This window comes from Lacerta agilis, chromosome 8 (genome assembly GCF_009819535.1).
Source record: "Lacerta agilis isolate rLacAgi1 chromosome 8, rLacAgi1.pri, whole genome shotgun sequence".
Lineage (NCBI taxonomy): Eukaryota > Metazoa > Chordata > Lepidosauria > Squamata > Lacertidae > Lacerta > Lacerta agilis.
Genome location: NC_046319.1, coordinates 78,074,999 through 78,094,701, shown reverse-complemented (window position 1 = coordinate 78,094,701; position 19,703 = coordinate 78,074,999). Strand labels below are relative to the sequence as shown.

Here is a 19,703-nt window from a genome sequence, read left to right as displayed (position 1 = left end):
ACAGATGCTCTGCCACTGAGGAAGAAGAAGAGTTTGGATTTGATATCCCGCTTTATCACTACCCGAAGGAGTCTCAAAGCGGCTAACATTCTCCTTTCCCTTCCTCCCCCACAACAAACCCTCTGTGAGGTGAGTGGGGCTGAGAGACTTCAGAGAAGTGTGACTAGCCCAAGGTCACCCAGCAGCTGCATGTGGAGGAGTGGAGACGCGAACCTGGTTCACCAGATTACAAGTCTACCGCTCTTTTTTTTTTTTTTAACAGAATTTATTAGCTTTTTCACACACACACACACAAAAAAAAACACATACCCGACCCCACACCTACAAATATAAAAACAAATACAAATACATAAAATGTCAGGATTATTCTTCTTAGCAGTATACCTTACAAAAAAAAAAAAAATTCTAGTTTCAAATCTTGACGCTTGACTTCCCCCGCCTTTTCACCTTCGGTTTTAAATCAATATACTTAATTCCTTAACCATTTCACTCTATAAAAGTTTAGTTTTACTCAAAAATAACACAAATATCTTGATCTTACTATTATAACTTAAACCATAATCAAATATTCTTATAACTAAACTTATTTCTTCTATCCTTTAACATGCTGCTTTTAACTTAAAATTCAATATCTCCTTTCTTACTTAAAATAAACTTAAAATTAACAGACTTCGCACACCGATTTCGGATACCATGACAGACCTTTTAAATTATAGATTTAATACTTCAACCCACTCCCCTTCTGTCCATTGCCTTTTCCTGTCTTGCGCCAGAGCTGGCTCTCCAAAGATCTTCTTCCAAACGACCATAGATCCAGGCTGCATTCGCAACAAACCTTGCATCGAGCCCCAGGGTGTTCAACTTTTTCCTTCTGTGCTCCTCCGTTCCTTCTTGCCATTCTTGTTCTTGTAAAAATCTAAATTCCATGTCCCTCGACACCAAGCTGCCACCTCGGCGTCTGGATATTATAAATTTCCCCGATTTGGGGCTGCCACCCCCAGAAATCGGTTCCTGTTTCCGGAGTTGCACAAGCTCTTCAAAGAATTTTCCAATCACCCCTTCCAGCCCTTTGCACAGGCTTGATTCCATTCCATCAATCTTTTTCCACAAGTCTACCGCTCTTAACCACTACACCACACTGGCTCTCACTGAGCTGCAGCCCTTCCCAAAAAGGTTTTAGCAGGGATCGCTGAGAGAGTGTGGGAAATTTCTTTGAACATTTGAAATGCTATGCAAATGCTGAGTTCTGGGTTTCATGCCAGAGGTGTTGTTTACCACTCACCTGGAATGAGCAGTAAGTGTGCTCTAAGCGAGCACCCAAGCTGAAAACAAACCCTGTTCCTCCTTCTGTCTCGGCCTGGAAAATGAGTCCACAAAAGTTACTAAGTCGTAGAGCTTGCCTGCCTATTCTTACCCGAATTAGTTGTTTTATTTGCACATGCTCAACTTGCAAGGCAGAAATTGGGGGTGGGGGTGGGGTGTTCTTATTGTTTTTCGGTTTCCAAAAACATCACTGCCTGGTCGCCCTGGGGTGGTGATTACTCACCAAAGGCGACCATGCAAGCAACTATTTACAGACCTGCTCCACCTCTGTTGCCCCCTGTGTCATGAATTGGAAGTTTGAAGCTGAGATAATATACAGTAGTGCATCTGTGGCTGAGGTGAAATTTGACCTGGGGATTTCCTCCCTTACCTCTCCATCCACCTGCAGTGCTGTGGACGGTTTTAAGGCTCCTGCATCTTTTGATTGATGCATTCCTGAGCAGAACAAACAGCTATGGATTACATATGCTAATTCATGTCTTCAGTTCTTAAGTGGTTATCAGGATCGCTTGGTTCTGCAGTAAGCATGCAGCTCTGTGAGCTGGTTCACACACACACAACACCATGGTTTGGCACTATGCTTTTGCCCTTTCTGCCTTCCCTCCCCTCACACCCCCCTCTTCATTTATTGCCTCCTGCTTGACCATGGTTTGCCATTAACACCCAAACCATCAAATATGCTTTAACAATGCCTTGCAAAACAGCTCCGAACTGTGGTTTGCAGTCTGCTTTGGAGAGCAAGCAGGACCCGTTAGTTTGTTGAATATACTTGAGAAGGCACGGGGAGATTTCGTGCAAGCACAGAGCTCCTTCCTGCAATGCCGAGCCAACAGCTCGGTGCTACCTCTGCATGAGAAACAACGGGAGCTTTCAAAATGTGCACCAAGAACTCTGGCCAGTAAAGTTTCAATAGTGGGAATAGTCCCTACTCGCAAATCAATAGTAAATTATGACAAAAACCAATCCATTCAAATACATATATTCAAACAGAGATTACAAACTCAAACAGAGATTACAAAACTCAAACTCACAGGGATATGTACAACACAATCCGTTGCAGTATTGGAAATTAGAATCTTTGAATAGAGGCAAGTTCATGTTAGTCCATAGTCAGGTTTGATATGAAGATCTTAGTTTCAATCATGGAGCAGGAGTCAGAAGTCAGTTATGGATCAGAAACCAGGACAGGGCCCTGTTTCAATGTATTCACCCTTATCAGCTAAGTTTTAAGGGGTCGTATATATTTCAAGAAATCATATAAGTTTACCCTGTTATTTTCTACTTCTTAGAGATAACAACTAAGTGTGTGAAGATCGACGTGTTTCTTGAGCTTTTCTGTGCGGTTTTTCCCCCCCTTGGTGCATTTAATAACAAGAACTCCAATTTATTTAACGTTAGCTTTCAGAATGTGGCACCGTCTCTCCTTACGTTGTTCAGAAGGGGTTTTGCTCTTGCCTGTTTGCCCACAGAGCAGAGGCTTGTCCTACAACAAGGAGGAATAATTAAAGGCGGTGTTAGCTCTCGATTGCGAGAAGTTGGGCTCATTCGGTGCAAAGAGCACAATTGTGCAAATCGGAGCAAGGCAGCAGCCGGGTTTCTGGTTGGAAGAGCCAGCGCTGGGGCCTCTGGAGTCTGCATAGATCTATCATTAACTCTGGAAACTGTAGCAAGGCTTTCATTGACGGAGGGAAATGCCTGCATTCCAGGAATGGGAGCGGGGTGGGAAAGGGGGGGGGGGTTTAATGGCTTTAAAATGTGTGCAGGGACTCAGACAGAAAACCATTTCCCCTGCTGCTGACGGGCCTGTGCTGTTCGGAATAGCCGCCCGGCACCAGTACTTGCGTGAAATGGGGCAAGCAGGTGTTGGTTTTCATCATTGCCGAATCACAAGCCTCCTGACCGCAGCATCTTTGCACCTCGTGCTCCTGGTTGGGGCCTGTAAATAGCCCCTTGCCGGCGACATGTAGGATTTGGCTCCAAGCCACCGCAGAAGGACACCTCCAGCGAGAAGACAGTTTGCTCTTTGTGTTCCTTCTAGGCGTTGCATCATGCCACTTACCAGGTCGGCATCTTTGCCTCTGTGCCGCCCCTCATACTTCAAGGGATGCGGGTGGCGCTGTGGTCTAAACCACTGAGCCTCGTGGGCTTGCCGATCAGAAGGTTGGCGGTTTGAATCCCCGCGATGGGGTGAGCTCCTGTTGCTCTGTCCCAGCTCCTGCCAACCTAGCAGTTCGAAAGCACACCAGCGCAAGTAGATAAATAGGTACCGCTGCGGCGGGAAGGTAAACGGCATTTCCGTGCGCTGCTCTGGTTTCCGTCACGGTGTTCCGTTGCACCAGAAGCAGTTTAGTCATGCTGGCCACATGACCTGGAAAGCTGTCTGCGGGCAAACGCCGGCTCCCCATGAGCCCCGCAACCCCATAGTTGCCTTTGACTGGACTTAACTATCCAGGGGTCCTTTACCTTTTTACCTTGACTTCAAGGGTATGGGAGGAGGAGTCACAGTGAGCCCCGAATCCTTGCCTTGTCTCCTGCTACTCCCAGGCTGGATTCTGCTAGGTTGTATTTCAACCTAGCCCACTGTGTGTCGAGAATGCTCTAAGCATCGAATTGGGTCCTGAAGCAAGTGCAGAGATACATTTTGAGAGCCTGCCCCAGAATAGGAACTTCCTCCCTGCAAGCCTTGCCAAATTTTCATCCTGTATGTCTTTGGAAGCAGTGCAAGATAATTTTTATTGAAATTGGCTTCTTATGATTGGAGGTGGGGTAGGATAATCGCTGCCTGTGGTCTAAAGAACTAGGCAATGAGTTCCATTTAACCAGCGGGGCTTTGGACTTTGAACAACCCCCAGTGTGGCAAATCAAGGCCACACTGGGAATACCTGAGTGAAGTAGCACTTCGCTTGGCGCCCCAAACAGGATGTGTTGGCCACGCCCAACCTAGTGCCCACTGGCTGGGGCTGATGGGCGTTGTAGTCCAAAAAACATCTGGAGGGCACCATGTTGGCCGAAACTGGCACATATGTTAACCTACCCTGAGTCAGTGGGACAGGGAGTGAGCTTTTCTTACAGAAACCCACATTTTTTCGTTTGACTTGCCTAAAACCCAGGATTTCATTAGAGGTTGCATGGTCATCTGTCTGAGGATTCTTGAACTGTGATTCCTGCATCGCAGGGCTTGGACTAGATGGCCCTTGGGGTACCTTTCTGCGTGCTGTTTCCTGTATGGGTCTTAATATTTTGGGATTGGGCGGCTGCGTCTGTAGCTATGGAGCCTAAGAAAGCTTTGTTCACTCCAATCCGTAAAGACAAAAATGCTCTTTCCCACAACGAGCATTGATTTGATTTGCTGAGAGATCCTCCCGTTGTAGGTGCAGAAGATGAATTGTAGCCTTGTGAAAGGAAAGTGGGGGTGATGCCTCCTTTTTTAGGGGGGGCAACATGTCGGTGCTCTGTTGATCTTGCTCCTCCTTACCGATTATATTTGAGTGAGCTGAATTTGCAAGGGGAAGGCGATGTCGAGAGGTAAAAGGAGGCAGAAGTTCTGCAAGGAGCAACAGACACTCTGTGCTCTTTGCTTCTGTTGCGGTGGTGTTGGGGTGTGTGTGTGTTTCTCCTTTACATCTGGTGCAGATCACTAAAGCACCTTCTTTTCAAATTTTCCAAACATGCAGCTCCAGTCCCTTTCTGAGCAAAATATTTACCCAGAGTTAGCTCAACGCGTAGAGACAAAGTGTCCCAAACTTGGGCCCTTTTAAGAATGCAGCTAAAAGGCCCCCCCCCTTTTTTTTGCTTTCTCCTCTGGACGAAAAGCTTTATTCATTCCTTGTGCAAGGGTAACTTTTCTTCCTGTCGAGGTGGAATCTAAGCTTCCTGACAATAAGGCCGCTTTTCAACACGCCCGTCACGGCAAGGGGAGGTCATGAGCAGGCAATGCACACTTCTTCCGAAAATTGTCTGAAGTTTTGACGCCAGCCCAAGCGGGAAGATCTCTGAGGTTACTTTAGGAGCTCTTAAAAGAAAAGAGGCAGCTTCAGATCCCCTTGTTCTTGTTTTTCAGAGCCTTTCCCCGCCGCCACCCCTCCTTGTCAGATGAATGGTTCATTAGAAGCTGTCAAAAGCGACATTCCTGGTTGCTTAGCTCACCGGAGCCTGCCCAGATTGGCCGATTCGTTTGGGGGGGGGGTGTTGGAAGTGAGACAACACAGAATACGGCCTGTTCATTCACCCAGCTGGGCTTCCTGGTGCCCCCCAGCAGAGGGAGAAGGGGGCTCTTGCAGTGTGACGTGGGCCGTTTTTTTGGTTCCCAGTCCCTTTCAGGCCACCAGGGTGGGGTCTCCTCGGAGCGTGGGAATGAACGCGCCCGCAGTGGTAAAGGGGTGAGGCTGCAAGGCCCAGCCCTCCTGCCCTGGGCCAACTCCTCTTTCCTACCTGTGCTCCTGGGAATTAAAAAGAAAAAGAAGTTCTCTTTGATGGATGTAATTATTTTTAATTCTGCAATTTATTTGCCATCTGAAAGAGCTGGGCGCCGTTTGCAACAATGCCGCCTCTTACGCTTGTGCAATACTATAATAACACATGGCGTTTATAGCGCCTCTCAAGGGTTCAAAGCGCTTCACGCATCCTCACAGCGGCCCTGCGGGGTAGGCTAGTGCCGTCCTACACACTGCTGGCCGGGGGACCGGCGAAGACTTGCTCGAGGTCGTCTAGGAGGTTTGGGGCAGAGAAGTGACTTGAACTTTGTTCTTTTGCAAATACGTTAAGCAGGACGACGCTGAGCTGCATGCATCCTTTTCAGCAGACAGCATGGCCTCTGTCACATTCCCAGAAAACCAACCAAAGCAACAGAGCCCTTTGCAAGAGTCTGGGTGGCTGACTTGCAGTGGTGCCCCCTCCTGGGAGGGCATCCAGTTGTGCATGGTGGGGGGCTTGCCTTGGCTCCGGGGACTGCCCCAGTAGCACCTTGTGGGGGGGGGAGAGCATCACCCCTGTCTTTTAGGCCAGGTATTGTCAACCTTTTCAGACCCAAGGCCCACTTCTAACTCAAACCTGCTTTCGGGGAGCTGCTCTTAAACTCTTGCCATAGGTTTGCCTGGTGGTAGCACTTTTGCTGCAACCCACCCCGAATCAGGCTGCCCACCCATCCCACCACTCGAAGGCCATTAGACGGCACCTCTGCCGCTAGTGAGAGCTGGCGTGGCGTAATGGTTAGAATGTCGGACTAGGACCTGGGAGACCAGGGTTCGAATCCCCCACTCGGCCATGAAGCTCACTGGGTGACTTTGTGCCCACCACCGTCTCTCAGCCTCCGTCGCAGGGTTGTTGCAAGGATGCGGAGAGGGGGGGGGAGGAGAGCCATGCAGGCCGTCTTGAGATCCTTGGAAGATAAGGGTGGCACGACACCAACGAAACAAACAAACAACTGGAGCAGCAGGTGAGGCCTTGCTGCCTTTGAATCTGCAGCGCCACGCCAGCTAGCAGTGCCACGTCAGCCAAACCCTTGCGGTGCTACAGAAAGAGCCAGCCCAACACGACTCATGGGGAGCTGCCCTTACACCGAGCCAGTCCATTGGCTCCATCTAGTTCAGCGTTCCTTGCACTGGCTGGCAGCAGCTGCCCAGGGTTTTCAAGCAAGGTTCTCTCCTACCTGGAGATGCCAAGGATTGGAACCTGGGACCTTCTGCATGCAAAGCAGATGCTCTGCCAGCTTCTGGCTCCTCTGCCCTGTATTTATTGGGTCTGCTGCTGTCCTTGAGAAGAGCAGAGGAGCGTTTCCTCCACCGCCACCCAGCTGCCCCTTCCAGATTCTTTCCAATGCCCATCCCTTTCCGCTGCAGCTGAGCTTTCACCTGAGCCTCCTCCTCGCAGAGTAGAGAGAGACCTTCTGCCAGGCTACTGGTCTCTCCTTTGCCAGAGAGCACTTGAGTCAGTTTCCACTTCAAGTGGGATACATCTGTCAGATGGCGAGGGGGGGTGGGTAGTGGCGCAACATCTCCAGGAGCTCTCAAAGCCAGCGTGCCCAGCTCCTTGTCTGGATTAGCCCAGCCATATTGGCGCTCCCTCCGATAGCTTGTGTGTGGCGTTGCTGCTCAGTTATTCAGCCGCTGCCTCTTGAGTTTCTGAATGAATGGGGTTAGTAACAGTTGTCAAAACAAGCTTTGCGTTGCCGGAAGCTCTCCGGCTCATCAGGCAGCGTCAATGCCCCCCCGGCAGGATATGTATAGGGTGGGGGTGGGGGGCATGTTTGGAGCCGGGGTGTTGCAGATGCTGCAGAGTGACAGGCCCTATTCATGGCTCCAAGCTCCCTGCTTCTGAGTAACAGGAATGCAATGTTGCTCGTTAAAAAAAGGAAAGTATTAATAGTAGCAGCCGCACCTGCGGTCTATACGGGTGTGGATTTCTTCGCAATTTGAAAGGGCAGGTGGGGCTGGGGGTGGTTTTAACCGTATTGCAGCATCTTCAGGTGAGGCTTGGATCTAGTAATTGTAGACAGCACCGAGCTGTGCGGAGCAGCATTCTGCCTTGCTTTGGTAGTGAGGGGCCAGTTGTTTGGGTGGCAGTGGGGGCGGGGAGGCTGAGCATTGCAGTGGAGGGAGATCATAGGTCTGCCCTGTCGTGTTTTATTGCGAAGGGCGGGGGTTTGCTTAAGGTAAGGCTTGCAAACAGCTGCAGTCACCTGTGGCAAGCCAAAATTTACTGCAGGCTAGTGGTTCCCAGACTCGTCCCCCCCACCCCCAAAGGGGCTACTTGAAAATTGCCGTGGGTCATGGTGGACCACTTAAGGCAGTGTTTCTCAAACCTGGATCGCTGCCTGTTGTCGGGCTACAACTCCCATCATCCCTTGCTAGCAGGACCAGTGGTCAGGGGTGATGGGAGTTGTAGTCCAGGAACAGCTAGAGACCCAAACTTTGGGGTAAAATCTTAAAAAATAAAAAAAGCTCAACAACGTTGATGGCCACGCATGTTCACTTCATCAAATCTGGCCCTGTTTGAAAAAGGTTTGGGCACCCCTTCTGTATGGTGTTTTTTTTAAATTATTTTTATTGCTGGTTTTATTTCTTTTGCTTTGTATTAAAATTTAAATTCCATAGAATCCATATTCTCGGACTAGAGCGTTTGTCGTAAGAACTTCAGTCCTATTGGATGAGATCTCAGGTCCATCTAGCCCCGCAGCCTTTTCCCACAAGTAGCCAATCATATGCCTCAAGACAGCAACGACTGTGAAACGCAAAAACCATCACTGGCAACCCATATTCACTGGTGTGTGTGTGTGTGTGTGTGTGTGTGTGTGTGTGTGTACACTGTCTAACCATCTTGGGTAGTAGCTATTGCTGGACCTCTCCTGTGACTCATTCAAAACCCCTTTTAGTGTCCTCCCAGCCGTGGCATTTGCCACATCTCAGTTGGTGGCAATTTCCACAGATTCTGTGGTGTGAAGAAGTCCTTCCTTTTGGTCTTTCCGAAATCTATAGCCCGTAAGTTTCCTTGGATAGAGCATGTGAGAGAGAAACTTCTGCTTTCCTCCTGCTTTCCCCACATGGTGCATAATTTGAGACATGCCCCTTAGTCATCTCCCACAACCCCAAACTATTGCTGGGTGTCTCCTTCCGGGAGACGAGCTTGGCGACACAGGCGGCCCCTGTGCAAGCCTGCGTGTGCAATTTCGGAATCGCCCAGAGCCCCACTGACTTGCTTCCCTTTCGCAAAGGAACCTCGGGAAGCTCGCGTGGGGCCACGACTGGCAGCCGCCACCCCCCCCTTCGCGGCTTCCTTGTTAACCACACCGGTGTCGCCATGTGCGGAACCCAGCCTCCCCCACGCATGCATGTACAGGAAGCCTTGTAAATCCCATGCTCTTGTCCCCTGGACTAAGCGGGGCTGAGCAGCGAGGGGTCCGTGGTAACAAAACCTCTGGGCCGTGTTCCTGCGGTCAGTGTGCTCTCCTTGAATCGACACGGGCGCAGGCATTTCAAAAACACCCGGCCTCTGCTTCGAAGCTTTGCATATGCACATGCATGCACACCAGCCCCTCCGTGACCCAGAAATTGCTTCTCCTACCTGCCACCCTCCTCTCAGCTGTGTGCAAACAGGATTTCCTCCCCCCCCGCCTGCTGATGCCAGCAAGGAGAGCACCTGCTCTCCGAATGATTGCCGCGGCGTTCAGAGGCGGGCGTGTGTCATTCTGAGTCAACCAATGTGTGTCCCCCCTGCCACACTCTACTGGCAGAGTCCAGAAGAAGGCTAGCAACGTCCAGAAGAGGCGATCATTCACAGCTTTGTTCCCGATACCTTTGCATTGTGATATCGGGAAGAGGGGGGCTGGTTGACATATCTGGTTGGAGCATGCATGATTTGTGCAGGCGTTGGAAGGAGAGAGTTCATTTGCACCAGATTATTTTGGGGGGGGGGGATTCCTCTTGCATTTAGTGGTGAGCTGCAATTCCTCGCTGATGCCTTCCACCCTCGGAGATTCCCTTTCCTATATGACGCATCCAAGCTGGATTTTTTTTTAGAAAGCAGGGCCGAGTAGCAAGGTAGCAAGTGCTTTGGGGTCGCTTTTCTCTGCACGGTGTCGAGGGATCGCTTTGGCCCAGCAGCTCCCCGCAGTTGATAATGCTGGTTCAGCTTCCCCTTATCCCACAAATCATTTGCTCCCTCTTGGTCCATAAAGTTGCACACATCTAAAGTGTGTGAGAGAGGAAGTGGGAGAGGTGGCGATGAGGGAAAGATTCCTAAGGGCAGAGATAATTTGCTTCCCGGGTTTGTTATGGACTGGAATGTGTGTGACTCCAGAGCAGCATATAGTGTAGTTGTACATACAGGATTATGTGACCTTCCAACGTATCTCTGTTTTCTTTTGAAAAACAAGCTTCTAGTCCACATGGCAGCAAAGATTTATGGGCAATACCTCCTGGAACCTGAAGAGATGGCTGCATAAATACTTCCCTTGGCTTTTCGGTGTCTTCTGCCTCTCCCCGCCCCCCTCCTTCTCAGAACCAGAATAAATAATTTGCCGTAGCTAAAAATGGCAGATTGGGTCATACAAAATAGTTCAGCTTCCATACTTCATACTAATCGCAGAATCTAGCTTTTCTGGGTGAAGTATTTGGTTTGCCTGGGTGCAAACATCCACCTGCTTAGTGTGCGTGTTTGAAATCCATATTGTGACTTCGTTTTCATGATTTTTCGACCTGGCAATATATCACAAATCATGATGGGGGGGGACGACCGCGAAGCCAGCCAATGCCTCTCCGTAGCTCCATCCTTATTTCAGAAATTGTGATATATTACTATATTGTGATGTTTAGCTGGTGATATATTGCGGTGTTGAAAACCAGATATCGACCAGCCCTATCTCCCTCCCCATCAGAATTTTCACCTTCAAGTTTTGGTCCTTTTGCGGCTCAGTTGCTTCTTGCCGCTGCAACCAAGGGCCCACATCCAAAGCCAGACATTATCAGTTTGTAGAAACAGGTCTCCTTACTCAAAACTACTCTTTTTGGGAGTGCAATAATAGACTACCGGTATGTGCGGTGGAGGGTGGGAATCGGCTCTCCTTCTGGGGGGGGCAGTCCACACATGACCCTTTTCTTGAGGGAGGGTCTGATACTGTGAGGGTCATTTGACTGAAGCCCACCAGATGTAAGATGGGGGCAAGAATTGCCATATTTTTCGCTCCACACTTTTTTCCTTCTAAAAAGTAAGGGGAAATATCTGTGCGTCTTATGGAGCGAATGGTGGTCCCTGGAGCTGAATTGCCCAGGGGCCAAAAGAGGATCATGCTTTTTATTTTACAAAGAGAAAAGGGGGTGTTGAAAGGACCCCGCTCAGCAGCTGATCAGCAAGAGATAGGGAGAGAGATCAGAGTCCCCAGCTCCCATTCAGCCCCGCCCTCTTGCCGAGGCCTCCATTGTTGAATGTGCTGCAGAGGGAGGTTGTTTGTTTCCCCAGCAACATGTGACTGACTGATTAGATTATCTGTCTGGAAACTGTAGAAAAGGCTCCCTTTCCTTTAGAAGCTGCAGAAATGTGAGTTGAACCCCATAAAAACAGGGCTTTTCCTCTTTGCTTTTCCCCCTTTGCAAAAAAAGCTGCAAAACTTTTAGCTGATCCTCAAAAAAACCAGGGCTTTTCCCTTTGCAAAAAAAGCTGCAAAACTTTTAGCTGATCCTCAAAAAAACAGGGCTTTTCCCTTTGCAAAAAAGCTGCAAAACTTTTAGCTGATCCTCAAAAAAACAGGGCTTTTAGAGGAGGAAAACCAGAAAAATATTTTTTTTTTCTTGTTTCCTCCTCTAAAAACGGGGTGCGCCCTATGGTCCGGTGTGCCCTATGGGGCGAAAAATACGGTATGTTTGCCAGACCCTGTGCACCCTTCCCACTCAGGACCAGCAAGATTTAGGATTCTGTTCTAAAATGGAAGTTCAACTTCCAAATGTAACCGGAATAAACAGGAAAGAGAAGTTCCTCACTTTGCACCCATGTAACCTTTTATTTCAAAAGTTTCCAAAAGGACGGGAGCAGGAACTAGGAAAGTAAAGTTTCTTCTTAAATATCTGAAGGCACTGCTTTGTGCTGTGTTTAAAGAGGCAGAAAGCTTCCAGGCTGCTTCTGAACCTGAGGACTAGAAACCTGCTGCTTTTCAAAGCGGAGCAGAGTGTCGCAGTAGCAACCAGGCTCCACGGCTTTAGGCCAGATTCTGTGCCTTGTGTGATGAGCATTCGTGGAAGGCCAGGCTGCAGCCCCGCTCAATTTTGGAACGAAGTCGTAGCTATTTGAAACCAGAACCCGGGTGGGCGGAGGACAGAGAGCTGAACCTCCCTGCGTGTCTCCCTCCCGAGCCAAAAAAACAAGTTAGCCTGTGTTGGTCTTGGATCTCATATTGCCTTGGAGAAGCCAGAGGGGCTGTCACAGTACCAGTCTGCAGTGCTATTGAGTCTGTAAGGGTTTGCAGAGCCTTACCTTTCCTACTTTTTCTCCCACCCAGACTTTCACAGCATGGTGCAACTCTCACCTGCGGAAAGCCGGCACGCAGATTGAGAACATCGACGAAGATTTCCGTGATGGCCTGAAGCTCATGTTGCTACTGGAGGTCATTTCAGGTGAGGTTCAGAAGGACCTGCCGGAGCTGTTATTGGCACTTTTCAGGACCGCCTTTTAGCTCTGCGGCAAGTTTGAGTTTTGAGCGGTCATCCTGAGACGGGGTCAGCAAACTTTTTCTGCCGTGGGCCATTCCACCGTCCCTCAGACCATGTGGTGGGCCGGACTCTATGGGGGGGGGGGAATGAATGAATTCCTATGCCCCACAAATAACCCAGAGGTGCCTTTTAAATAAAAGGGCACATTCTACTCTTGTAAAAACACGCTGATTCCTGGACTGTCCGTGGGCCGGATTGAGAAGGCGATTGGGCCGCATCCGGCCCCGGGCCTTAGTTTGCCTGCCCATGTCCTAAGATGACGAGAGGTGACGCATCTGCCCTGGGATCATATCAATGGCCCCACGGCCTGTTTGTTGTTTCCATCCGTCTGTGTTGGGAGACAAGGGGCAGGCGCACCTTTGTGGGTGAAGTCAAACCACTGGAGAATAACAGTGCCTGCTGGCAGTGCAGAGACCGATGCGGGAGAGACATGTTTTGTTGCAGCTGGGGCAGAGGAAGGCATCCTGTTGTACTGCTGCAGACGCACCACCTCGTTTCTTTTCTCTGCGCTCATTCTGGTTATTCCTCCTCTGGTCACCGCTGTGGATACACAACCTATATCGCCTGTCTCCAGGCACTGCGGTCGTCTGCAAGGGATTCCCACAGGGCGAGGCTGATGTTGCCTGCCGTCATGTCACGTTTGCAGACATCTTTGTAACGCAGAGCTGGTCCGCCAATGGGCCTGGTGCCTGAAGGTGGCTCCCTGTAGAGCAGGCATAGGCAAACTCGGCCCTCCAGATGTTTTGGGACTACAACTCCCATCATCCCCAGCTAACAGCACCAGTGGTCAGAGATGATGGGAGTTGTAGTCCCAAGACATCTGGAGGGCCGAGTTTGCCTATGCCTGCCGTAGAGCATGTCCTTGGGGGGCTTGCAATCCTTGCAATTCACGTCAGTTGCTTTTCCAGGGGGCTGGTTGGAAGAACATGGCTTTGGACTGGTGTCTGTGATACCACAAAGAAATGGGGAGCAGGAGGTGGGGAGAACAAATAGACAAGGCATGGTGTACTCTTTCTACACCCTACCCCCCAACTGTCCAGTTCTTAACTCTGAATTAGCCATGCAAACCTTGTTAATCTGAATCTGAATAATTTCACAGTTTGGGTTTAAACTGATTTTTGGGGGGTGGCTGAAGGCTGATGGGCCACCTGGTGCCTTGTTAACCCTGTTTTGACCCATTCACACCGGCTCCCTCTCGACCCCCCCACCCCCCTGGGTTGGTTCAAGATTTTTTGCCTCACTCTGGTGCTTGAATAGGCTTGCAACACGCTGGGAAATTTGACCCAAATGTCAGCTGCTTCTCCATTTGGAGAGATGGATGACTGCTAAAGTGAATTCAACCTGGAGTAACTTAGGAAACAGAAACAATATATATATATATATATTTGTTCCTCTTTGGACAAGAAAGGTGTTTGTCCTGCAGGAGCCACAGACTTCCTTTGTGTCTTGCTGAGCTTGGATCTGATGCTAAAAGGAAGCTAACTTTTTGTGCTCTTTCAATCCGATCTCCTCCTTCAACCAACCAACCAACCAACCAACCCCTCTCTTCTTTCTGCTCCCCCAGGGGAGCGGTTACCGAAACCGGAGAGAGGAAAGATGAGGGTACACAAGATCAACAACGTGAACAAAGCTCTCGATTTCATCGCAAGCAAAGGAGTCAAGCTGGTTTCCATAGGAGCTGAAGGTGAGATTGTGTGGGTTGGGGGTACTGTTCTTTCAAGCCTCTCCCGGCGATAATGCTGTGCCCATTTTACAAAACGCCACAAGCTGCTTATTGTGAGTGTCTGTGATTGGAGGCCTCTTGGGGCAGGGACCCCCTCCCTTGTACATTCTAAAAACACCTTGCGCCTTGACAGCACTCTATAAAACAATGACATGGTGAGTCTTGCTTTCGCTCCCCCTCGCCGCCCTTCCTAGCGCAGTGCCATTGATTCGAACTGGCAGTGGCTCTCAGAGGGCCTTTTGCAGCCTTGCTACCTGATCTCTAGCCAGGGAGGCCCAGGATTCATCCTAGAAACTGCAGTTACTCTTCCGCCCCTCTAGGGGTCAGCGGCTGCTTCTGGCCCTTCCCTATCTGCCCTTGGGACAAGGAAAAGACCCGCAGTCCTAGGGGAAGGAACAATGTACTGCCCAAGTGCAACAGCAGGTGTCAGAAGTGGGCGGAAGGAGCCCCAGAGTTGTATTCACCTGTTTTGTGGAAAGGCACCTTGGGGGTCTTCCTGGGTCAAAATTTAATCAGTCTGGGTAAATCTGCTGAGTACCATGCCCCTCCTGTACCGAGTGTGAGAGACCCAAGAAGAAGCCAAATTCTGCACAGAGGAAATGTAAATTCTCCTGTTGAGAACTGTGCGGCTTATTGCATCAGTAGCCGCACCTACAAGGAAACAAACAAACAAATTATTATTATTAACAACAACAACAACAACAACAACAACAATTTATTTGTACCCTGCCCATCTGGCTGAGTTTCCCCAGCCACTCTGGGTGGCTCCCAATAAAGTGTTAAAAACAATATAGCATTAAATATTAAAAACTTCCTTAAACAGGGCTGCCTTCAGATGTCTTTTAAAAATAGGATAGCTGCTTATTTCCTTGACCTCCGATAGAAGGGCGTTCCACAGGGCGGGCGCCACTACCGAGAAGGCCCTTTATTTGGTTCCCTGTAACTGCCAGAAGGCCCTCAGCGCTGGATCTCAATGTCTGGGCAGAACGATGGGGGTGGCGACACTCCTTCAGGTATACTGGGCCGAGGTCGTTTAGGGCTTTAAAGGTCAGCACCAACACTTAGAGCACATAGAGCGCATTGCAGTAGTCCAAGCGGGAGATAACCAGAGCATGCACCACTCTGGTGAGACAGTCCGCGGGAAGGTAGGGTCTCAGCCTGCGTACCAGATGGAGCTGGTAGACAGCCGCCCTGGACACACACACACACACAATCACAATCACAGTCTTTCCCAACACTTCACACGGTGGTTGTGAAGAATAAAATGCAAAGGAAGAGAATGGCAAAACCAGTCGAAAGGCCGGCACATGCATTTGACAAGATCAGGGGGCGAGAAACCTGCAGCCCTTCAGATGCTGATGGATTGCAACTCCTGCCTCCTCCATCCTGCGGAATCAGGGATGATGAAGGGAGTTGGAGAGTCACAGGTTCCCCAGCTCTGGGGCAGCTGGATCTCCTGCTAAAGAGATTTCCATATGCTAGAATACAGGTGGAGGTGGGTTGCAGGTTGGGAGAGGACTGTTGCGCTCAGATCCTGCTTGCAGACATCCCATAGGCACCTGGTTGACCATATGTGGGAATAGGAGGCTGGACCATGCGGGGCCTGAGTCTTCTTATTTTTCGAAATGCTTATAAATTTGCAGGCCACGCCTGCTGGAATCTCGGAAGTCGAGAGGGGCTGCTGAGTAATGTTTCCAGTGCCCTGTGCCCTCCTCGCCCTTCCCCGTGGCTCGTGAAACCGGAATGCATTATGCAAACTAAGAGATGCTGGACAAAGTCCCAATTTATACAGATCACAGAGTAGAATTCTGTGCCCACAGAGCCCGTGGTGCGTTTCCTTAGTGTGTGTAACCCTAAACAGAGTCGCTTTAGTGTAATCTTCCGCGGCGCATGTAAGTCTGATTGTCTGCAGCTGCAGGTCCTGGACAAGCCCTCTGGAAAGGCAACAATATCCTCTGGTCTCCCTGCTCTCTGTGTCTGCAGATATGGTCAAGGCAATTTGAAAAGTAGTTTGGGAGCTGGAAAGAGCAATGCACACACACACACACACACACACAGAGAGAGAGAGAGAGAGAGAGAGAGAGAGGGAGAGAGAGAGAGAGAGAGAGGGAGCGCCATCAGGGCAGCCATGGAGCCATTTGCCCAGGGCAAGATTCATTTTCCTGCAGCTGGTCAGCTGGGAGCATACGGCTGGCTTTTCTGAACTTAATTGCATCCAGCGATGCAAACCCCCCCCCCCATCCAAATACTTGCCGTTATTGTTCTGAGCTTCTGTGACTGATATTCCTTTGAACCTTGCCAGATTTATACGCTGGCAATAAATACGTTACACGCTTTGAAACAAGCAAACAAAAATCCCCCAAATTCTTTGCCTCTGGATTTCCACACCCCCACCCTGCAGTTCCTTATTCCGGACGGGCTCCCTGCCCTGGATGTGGCTTTTACTAGGAAAAAGACCCCTCCTCAAACAGTGCCGGGGTGTCTTGCAGATCGTACACACAAGCACAAGGCCCTAGTGGATTTTCACACCCTGCATGCGCCCCAGTCAAGATTTAGACAAAAGAGGGAGCGTTCTTTTGCTCGGATCCTGCTTGTGGGCTTCCCATTGAGGCATCTGGCTGGCCCCTGTGAGAACAGGATGCTGGACTATAGATGGGCCATTGGCCTGATCCAGCAAGCTCTTGTTGTGTTTTTTTGTTAAAAACGGATGAGAGACATCAAACCTATCAGCAGCTCTTACAACTAAATCAGGGGTGGGGACTCTCGAGCGTGGGGTCTGAGTGCAGCCCTCGACACCCCTCTGCCTCTGGCCCATGGGGCTCTCCCAAGGCCACACCCCTCCTTGGCCACACCCCTCTGTGCCCCTCCTTTGCACCCTGTTTGTGTAGAGCAGAGTTTCCCAAACTTGGACTACAGTTCCCATCATCCCTGACCACTGGGCTTGCTAGCTAGGGATGATGGGAGTTGTAGTCCAGAAAACAGCTGGAGACCCAGGTTTGGGAAATACTGGTGAAGAGGAGAAGACTTGTCGATGGCTACTAGCCGGGATGGCTATATTCTGCCTGTAATGCTTCTGAATCCCAGTTGCTGGAATCGGGAGGGGAAGGGGGGATCTTGTGCTTGAATCCTGCTTGATGCAGGTTTCCCGCAGTCGGCCACTGTTGAGATCAGGATGCTGGACTAGATGGGCTCATTGGCCTCATCCAGCAGGCTCTTCCGACGTTTTGAAACTAAATGCAAGCTCCTTGTTCAGAGACAGAGTTTTGGTAGCTGGAGATTAGTTGGAAAGGCCATCCATCCTTGTGATCCTTTTTGAACTTTCCGAAGGCACCTAGCTGGCTTCAGTCTGAATGCTGGATTGGACCAGATTACCCCAATCCTATTGTGGAATTGTAGAGTTGCAAGGGACCCCGAGGGTCATCCAGTCCAACCCCCTGCAACGCAGGGATCTCAGCTGAAGCGTCCATGAGAGGTGGCCCTCCAACCTCTGCTTAAAAACCTCCAAGGAAGGAGAGGCCACAACCTCCTGGGGGAGACCCACTGTCAAACATCTCTTAAGAAACGGTTGAGCACTGCAACATACCCATTTTACAGAAGAAAGACTGGTGATGGTGAGGCAGAAAATTTCCCCAAAACAGGCAACCCTCTTTCAACCAAAATATTCAGCTCCCCGGAGCAAAAACCCTTGATATTTTTTTTTTAATGGCCCCTTTGGCACCCAGCTTCTCCTAAATGAGGGTGCTGCGGTCAATGAGCACCATGTTAGAGACCCCTGATCTGATCCAGCAAGCTTGTGCCCTCAGGCTCTTCTTTGCCAGCTGCAGATGCAAGCCCCCCCCCGCCCCCCAGTTATTTATCTGAGGGGGCGGTTGATTCAGGGTTTGAACCCGTGGCCAATCTCTCTTCGGTGCCATCTTGTCCTTTCTGGAAGCACTAGACCAGGCGAGCTGAATCCAGCTCTCCGGAGCTTCCCCAGGGCTCCGGCATCGCCTCCCCTACCTTCGGGAACCTAACCTGGGAAAGGGAGCTGTCCTTGAAACCAGCGCATGTTCTGACAAGTGCCCTCTTGGCGCATCGGGCGTGGCATCTCCGGTTACAGAAAAGGAGGCTCATCCAGCCCGTCGCCCTCTTTGCTCCTGCACACACACACACACCCTTCCCAGATCAACACCCTTGGGCGTCTCTGCTCAGCACCTTCTTTGCTGTTTCCACTTCTGAGCCTTCATGCTTCTGAGCACTTGAAAATCCTGCGCTTGGGCTGCAGGTTTTCCACCTGCAGCAACTGCTGGAGGGAGATGGCTCTGTCTCGCCAGGGAGATCCAGAACGTTGCTCATCTTTTGCGCAATTTTAGCATGTTAAGATAAGCACAATACAGTCAAAAGCAGATATATAGGCCATTATGAGCTTAGCCATGATTTGATTTGTGCTGGTTAAGAGAGCAAAGGAATTAGCTCTTGCTTCCGGGCAACCTGATGGCAAATAAAGGAATCCGGATCGGGAATTCTGCACTCTGCTTCTCCCGGAGACCGCAAGCAACTCCTGCCGGCCACTTGGCTTGCATCATCTCTTGTTAATCTTCTCAGTGGCTGTGGGGAGGGGGGGAGATCCAGTCTCCCCCTTCATTGTGTCTGCCGGCGGAAGGCAAAAAAAGGCACAGATCGCAATGGAGGACCAGCCAGAAAGGCTTCCTGGGTGGCTCAAGAGTACAAAGCCAGTCTGTAGCCTGTTCTCCAGCAACGCGACGCGAAACAATTCTGTGTCCTGGCAAACGTGCACCTAGCCTAAATCATGCAAACTGAGCAGATTTTGCACAGTTGTTCTCCGTTTGCATAATCCTGCAGTTTCTGCTCTTTTGCATAATTTATGCTGCTGTTTCTCCCCTTTGGGAGCAGCCAGGACCTACACAGTCCTGCCAACCTAGCAGTTCGAAAGCATGTCAAAGTGCAAGTAGATAAATAGGTACCGCTCCGGCGGGAACGTAAACGGCGTTTCCGTGCGCTGCTCTGGTTCGCCAGAAGCAGCTTAGTCATGCTGGCCACATGACCCGGTAGCTGTATGGCGGCTCCCTCAGCCAATAAAGCAAGATGAGTGTCGCAACCCCAGAGTCGTCCGCGATTTGACCTAATGGTCAGGGGTCCCTTTACCTTTAGGACCTACACAGAGCACCGAGGTCATGCCTGCAGCCGCCAGAAACGTTAACCAGCCCACCACCTGATTTTGGAGAACTCAGGCTACATTGCCCCTGTGGTACCAAATGTATATTTTGCACCATAAGGCCTAGAAACTTGCTTCTGAGAAGCAAACCAGTACAGTGGAACCTCGGTTTTCGAACGTAATCCCTTCCGGAAGACTGTTCGACTTCCGAAACTTTCAAAAACCGAAGCATGCATTTCCGGAAGCACTTACGTCCAGAAAACTCAATACAGAAGCCGCGTGGCACGGTTGGCTTCCGAAAAGCGTT

At 50.1% G+C, this 19,703-nt stretch overlaps 1 protein-coding gene across 6 annotated transcripts in view; it reads left to right on the top strand.

The window, feature by feature from the left end:
- The window catches only part of ACTN4 (actinin alpha 4), a 118,339-nt gene that overhangs the window by 51,820 nt on the left and 46,816 nt on the right, over window positions 1-19,703 (top strand). For all 6 annotated transcript variants that reach the window (XM_033158468.1, XM_033158469.1, XM_033158465.1 and 3 more), the window contains exons 2-3: window positions 12,308-12,422; window positions 14,083-14,202. In XM_033158468.1, coding sequence (XP_033014359.1) covers window positions 12,308-12,422; window positions 14,083-14,202 — 235 coding nt within the window. The remainder of the gene's footprint in view (window positions 1-12,307; window positions 12,423-14,082; window positions 14,203-19,703) is intronic.